The sequence below is a fragment of the Montipora capricornis genome, unplaced genomic scaffold (genome assembly GCF_036669925.1).
Source record: "Montipora capricornis isolate CH-2021 unplaced genomic scaffold, ASM3666992v2 scaffold_372, whole genome shotgun sequence".
NCBI classification, from domain to species: Eukaryota; Metazoa; Cnidaria; class Anthozoa; order Scleractinia; family Acroporidae; genus Montipora; species Montipora capricornis.
Window position 1 is genome coordinate 30001 of NW_027180105.1, and position 4477 is coordinate 34477.

General features: G+C 42.2%; 1 protein-coding gene across 1 annotated transcript; it reads right to left on the bottom strand.

Moving 5' to 3' along the window:
• Positions 1–2504: 2504 nt before the first annotated feature.
• Positions 2505–4214, bottom strand: LOC138035393 (nephrocystin-3-like; the record flags this gene model as incomplete). The annotated part of the gene is made up of 1 exon (XM_068882094.1): positions 2505–4214. A coding segment is annotated over one exon (1710 nt), but the record flags the coding sequence as incomplete, so codon positions are not given.
• Positions 4215–4477: the final 263 nt, after the last annotated feature.

Consider the following 4477-nt stretch of genomic DNA (forward strand, 5'->3'; position numbering starts at 1 on the left):
TTTGGAGGCAGTGACAATGGCACTGTTTGTTTTATTGCCCCCACTCCTTAAACTACATTTTTGTTTCGAATCGTTTCATTTCCTCAGAAACGTATCATATCTATTTTGCCTTCAGGGTGAACAATTTACACTGTGAGGTAGGGGGGTGGCCATTTAGAACAGAGTTTGTAATTGAAAATCTAAACATCTATGAGATGTAAAAAAAAACTTGTGAACCTGAAGTAGAGCAAATCATAATGCTGACAAACACAAAAGCGAATGATTTTGGGTTACATTAAAGGGACATATTGTTGAAAAATCCAAAGTCATCTCCCTTTGTGGTAATGAGTAATGTAAACAATCTTCGCACTGGTGAGTTGTAGTAGCAGGGTTTGTGCTGGATTTTGTCTACAAAGTTCCAGGAGTATTCAAGGAGTTTTCAAGAACCAGAAATTGAGTCTTCAAGGAGTCTTTATAAGAATATTTCTATGCCATACGTAGTGTTTCAGTGTTTTCTTTGCTGAAAAGGCATACCTTGATATTCCTTACCACATCCTGCAAGTTAAGTGCACACATGGACATATTAATTTTAGGTTTTAATGTTTCCCTAATAGTCAATGTCTCTTTTAACTTAGCATGATGCAATCTCAACAATTTTCACCCAACCAAAAATTCAAGGAGTTTCCAAGCAGTTTTCCGCAAAATCCCTTTTCTCAATGGCTTTTCCAGCGCCCTTGAAGTCCAAAATTAAATTCCAGGGCTTTTCAAGGACTTCAAGGAGTTGCATGAACCCTGTAGTAAATTGGGTTTTCCAGGAACCAGTTATTTTAAAGCTAATACTGGGAACTGCCTAGGTTTAAATGTAACACAAGTAATGGAAGATTCACAGAAAACGGAATTTGAAATTATGCTGTGGCATTTGAAGGAAAAATAGGCATTTGTACATAATGGTTAATAATCCTTGACAGGCTTCTCACCGTTTAGAGAGTTTGCATCCACATTTCTGCCTTTATTTCTTGAGAGTTTCAATAGACGAAGCGAAATAAATATGACAGACCAAGTGACCCACACTACAGTATTGTATCTTTTCTCCTGCCCTTACCATTCCAGAAACGGAGCAATAGCTTGTTGTTGCTGGTGAAGTTGCAAATTTCCTGTGCTTTGTCACCTACAATTTTGTTTCCCAACCCCCCTGTCCAGTTTGCAGTCTTCCCCCAAATCACTCGATGTACCACATCTTCAGACAGTAAGGCCTCAACTTGAGCAATGCTAGAGAATATTTTCAAAGCATGTTTTGAAAACGAATAATTCAACTTCAATTATTGGAGTACAAGAGTGGAGTGTGATGCTTTAAACTAACCAAAAACAAGTGTACAAAATTATAGAATACTGTTTGATACACATATTTATATTTTTAAACCAGAAGAAGTGTAAATGGAAGTCGTTAGCGAATTGACAGGTCAATTTATGACATACTTTCAATGTGCAATTGCATACAGTTCTGTCCGAGAAGTGGAATTTTGTACTATTGTTCCTTATTCATCGAAGAATTTCTTGCATATGCAAACAGAAAGGGAGTGTTTACGCACTAAATAAATACCCAGCAGTGCGTGGTTTAAAATTAGCTCTTAAGACCTAATCTACTCCCTCCGAATCTCCAAAACTAAGAACTACGACAAATCCAGAAATATCTTAACATAAATTGTCAGTTTTGCTCTGTGAAAGCTCACAATAAATGTAAGTTGAAGGGTTGTAAAACTTACTAACATTTTTTCAAATTTAACTCGTTTGGTGTGAGAGCAATCCACCTATCAATGTTAAGCCCCAGGGTGGGGGACGGGGGGCTGACCCAGGGGAATTCGACATTTTGATTGAAGCTAGCGCCAAATTTCCCAGCCCCGGGCAGCTACAGACCATCAAATTCCCCACCCCTGGGTACCTTGTGATCATCACATTCCTACCCTGGAGTAACTTTTTTTTTTTTAGATTCACATTTAACAACTCATGGAAATTTCTTGTGTAACACGAAACCTTTCCGCTACTTACGGTACTGAACAAGCACCTAAAATTGAGCAAAACAACAATATTATGAACAATATTATTATTTTTTAGCCTTGTAAATAGTTCTTTTACTAGCTTTCGAATCAATCAAGCATGCACAATGATAGAGTGGAAAATTCATGAACACGGTGTTCCCAGATGGCGAGCATGTCAAATTCTCGACCCTAGGGAAACACATTCTGTACGTGTCAAAATCCATACCCATGGAAGGGTTCTCTGGGTCAATTTCCCGTAGGTAACCCTGTTCCCGAACTGTTTTATCCTCAAATCTAAAGCCAGTTGGTAAGACTGCAGAGCAGAGGTAAAATCACCTAACGCATGCTGTGTCACCCCGAGTGAATAGAACTATCGGCTGTGCTTGAATGATCTCCTAACAGTTTAATCCGCACATCTAATGCCCGCTGCTTTGACTGCAGAGCAGAGGTAAAATCACCTAACGAATGCTTTGTCCCCCCGAGTGAATGTTAGCTATCGGTTGTGCTTGCATGATTTTCTCTGGACAGTTTCATCCTCACATCTAAAGCCCTTTGGTAGGACTGCAGAGCAGAGGTAAAATCACCTAACGAATGCTGTGTCACCCCGAGTGAATCGTAACTGTCGGCTGTGCTTGAATGATCTTCTCCGAACACTTTAATCCGCACATCTAATGCCCGTTTGGCAGAATGCAGAGCAGAGGTAAAATCACTTAACGCATGCTGTATCACCCCGAGTGAATCGTAACTGTCGGCTGTGCTTGCATGATCTTCTCCGAACAGTTTTATCCTCACATGTAAAGCCCTTTGGTAAGACTGCAGAGCAGAGGTAAAATCACCTAAGGCATGCTGTGTCACCCCGAGTGAATCGTAACTGTCGGCTGTGCTTGCATGATCTTCTCCGAACAGTTTTATGCTCACATCTAAAGCCCGTTGGTAAGACTGCAGAGCAGAGGTAAAATCACCTAACGAATGCTGTGTCACCCCGAGTAAATAGTAACTATCAGCTGTGTTTTCATGATCTTCTCCGAAAAGTTTTATCCGCACGTCTAATGCCCGTTGGGCAGACTGCAGAGCAGAGGTAAAATCACCTAACGCATGCTGTGTCACCCCGAGTGAATAGTAACTATCGGCTGTGCTTGAATGATCTTCTCCGAACAGTTTAATCCGCACATCTAATGCCCGCTGCTTTGACTGCAGAGCAGAGGTAAAATCACCTAACGCATGCTGTGTCACCCCGAGTGAATAGTAACTATCGGCTGTGCTTGAATGATCTTCTCCGAACAGTTTTATCCTCACATCTAAAGCCCGTTGGTAAGACTGTAGAGCAGCGGTGAAATCACCTAACGCATGCTGTGTCACCCCAAGTGAATAGTAACCATCGGCTGTGCTTGCATGATTTTCTCCGAACAGTTTTATCCTCACATTTAACGCCCGTTGGTAAGACTGTAGAGCAGCGGTGAAATCACCTAACGAATGCTGTGTCAACCCCAGTGAATCGTAACTATTGGCTGCGGAAGCATGATCTTCTCCGAACAATGTTATCCGCACATCTAATGCCCGCTGCTTTGATTGCAGAGCAGAGGTAAAATCACCTAACGCATGTTCTATCGCCCCGAGTAAATGGTAACTATTAGCTGTGTTTGCATGATTTTCTCCTAACAGTTTTTTCCGCACATGTAATGCCCTTTGGACAGACTGGAGAGCAGAGATAAAATCACCTAACGAATGCTGTGTAACCCCGGGTGAATGGTAACTACTGGCTGTGCTTGCATGATCTTCTCCGAACAAATTTCTTCGCACATCTAATGCCCTTTGGGCAGACTGGAGAGCAGACGTAAAATCCCCTAACGAATGCTGTGTAACCCCGAGTAACTGGTAACTATCGGCTGTGCTTGCATGATCTTCCCCGAACAGTTTTTTCCGCACATCTAATGCCCGTTTGGCAGACTGCAGAGCACAGGTAAAATCACTTAACGCATGCTGTGTCACCCCGAGTGAATGGTAACTATCGGCTATCCTTGCATGATCTTCTCCGAACAGTTTTATGCTCACATCTAAAGCCAGTTGGTAAGACTGCAGAGCAGAGGTAAAATCACCTAACGCATCCTGTGTCACCCCGAGTGAATCGTAACTGTCGGCCGTGCTTGAATAATCTTCTCCGAACAGTTTTATGCTCACATCTAAAGCCCGTTGGTAAGACTGCAGAGCAGAGGTAAAATCACCTAACGCATACTGTGTCACCCCGAGTGAATAGAACTACCGGCTGTGCTTGAATGATCTTCTCCGAACACTTTAATCCGCACATCTAATGCCCGTTTGGCAGAATGCAGAGCAGAGGTAAAATCACTTAACGAATATTGGATCACCCCGGTTGAATGGTAGCTATCAGCTGTGCTTGCATGATGTTCTCCGAACAAATTTCTTCGCAGATCTAATGCCCTTTGGGCAGACTGGAGAGCAGA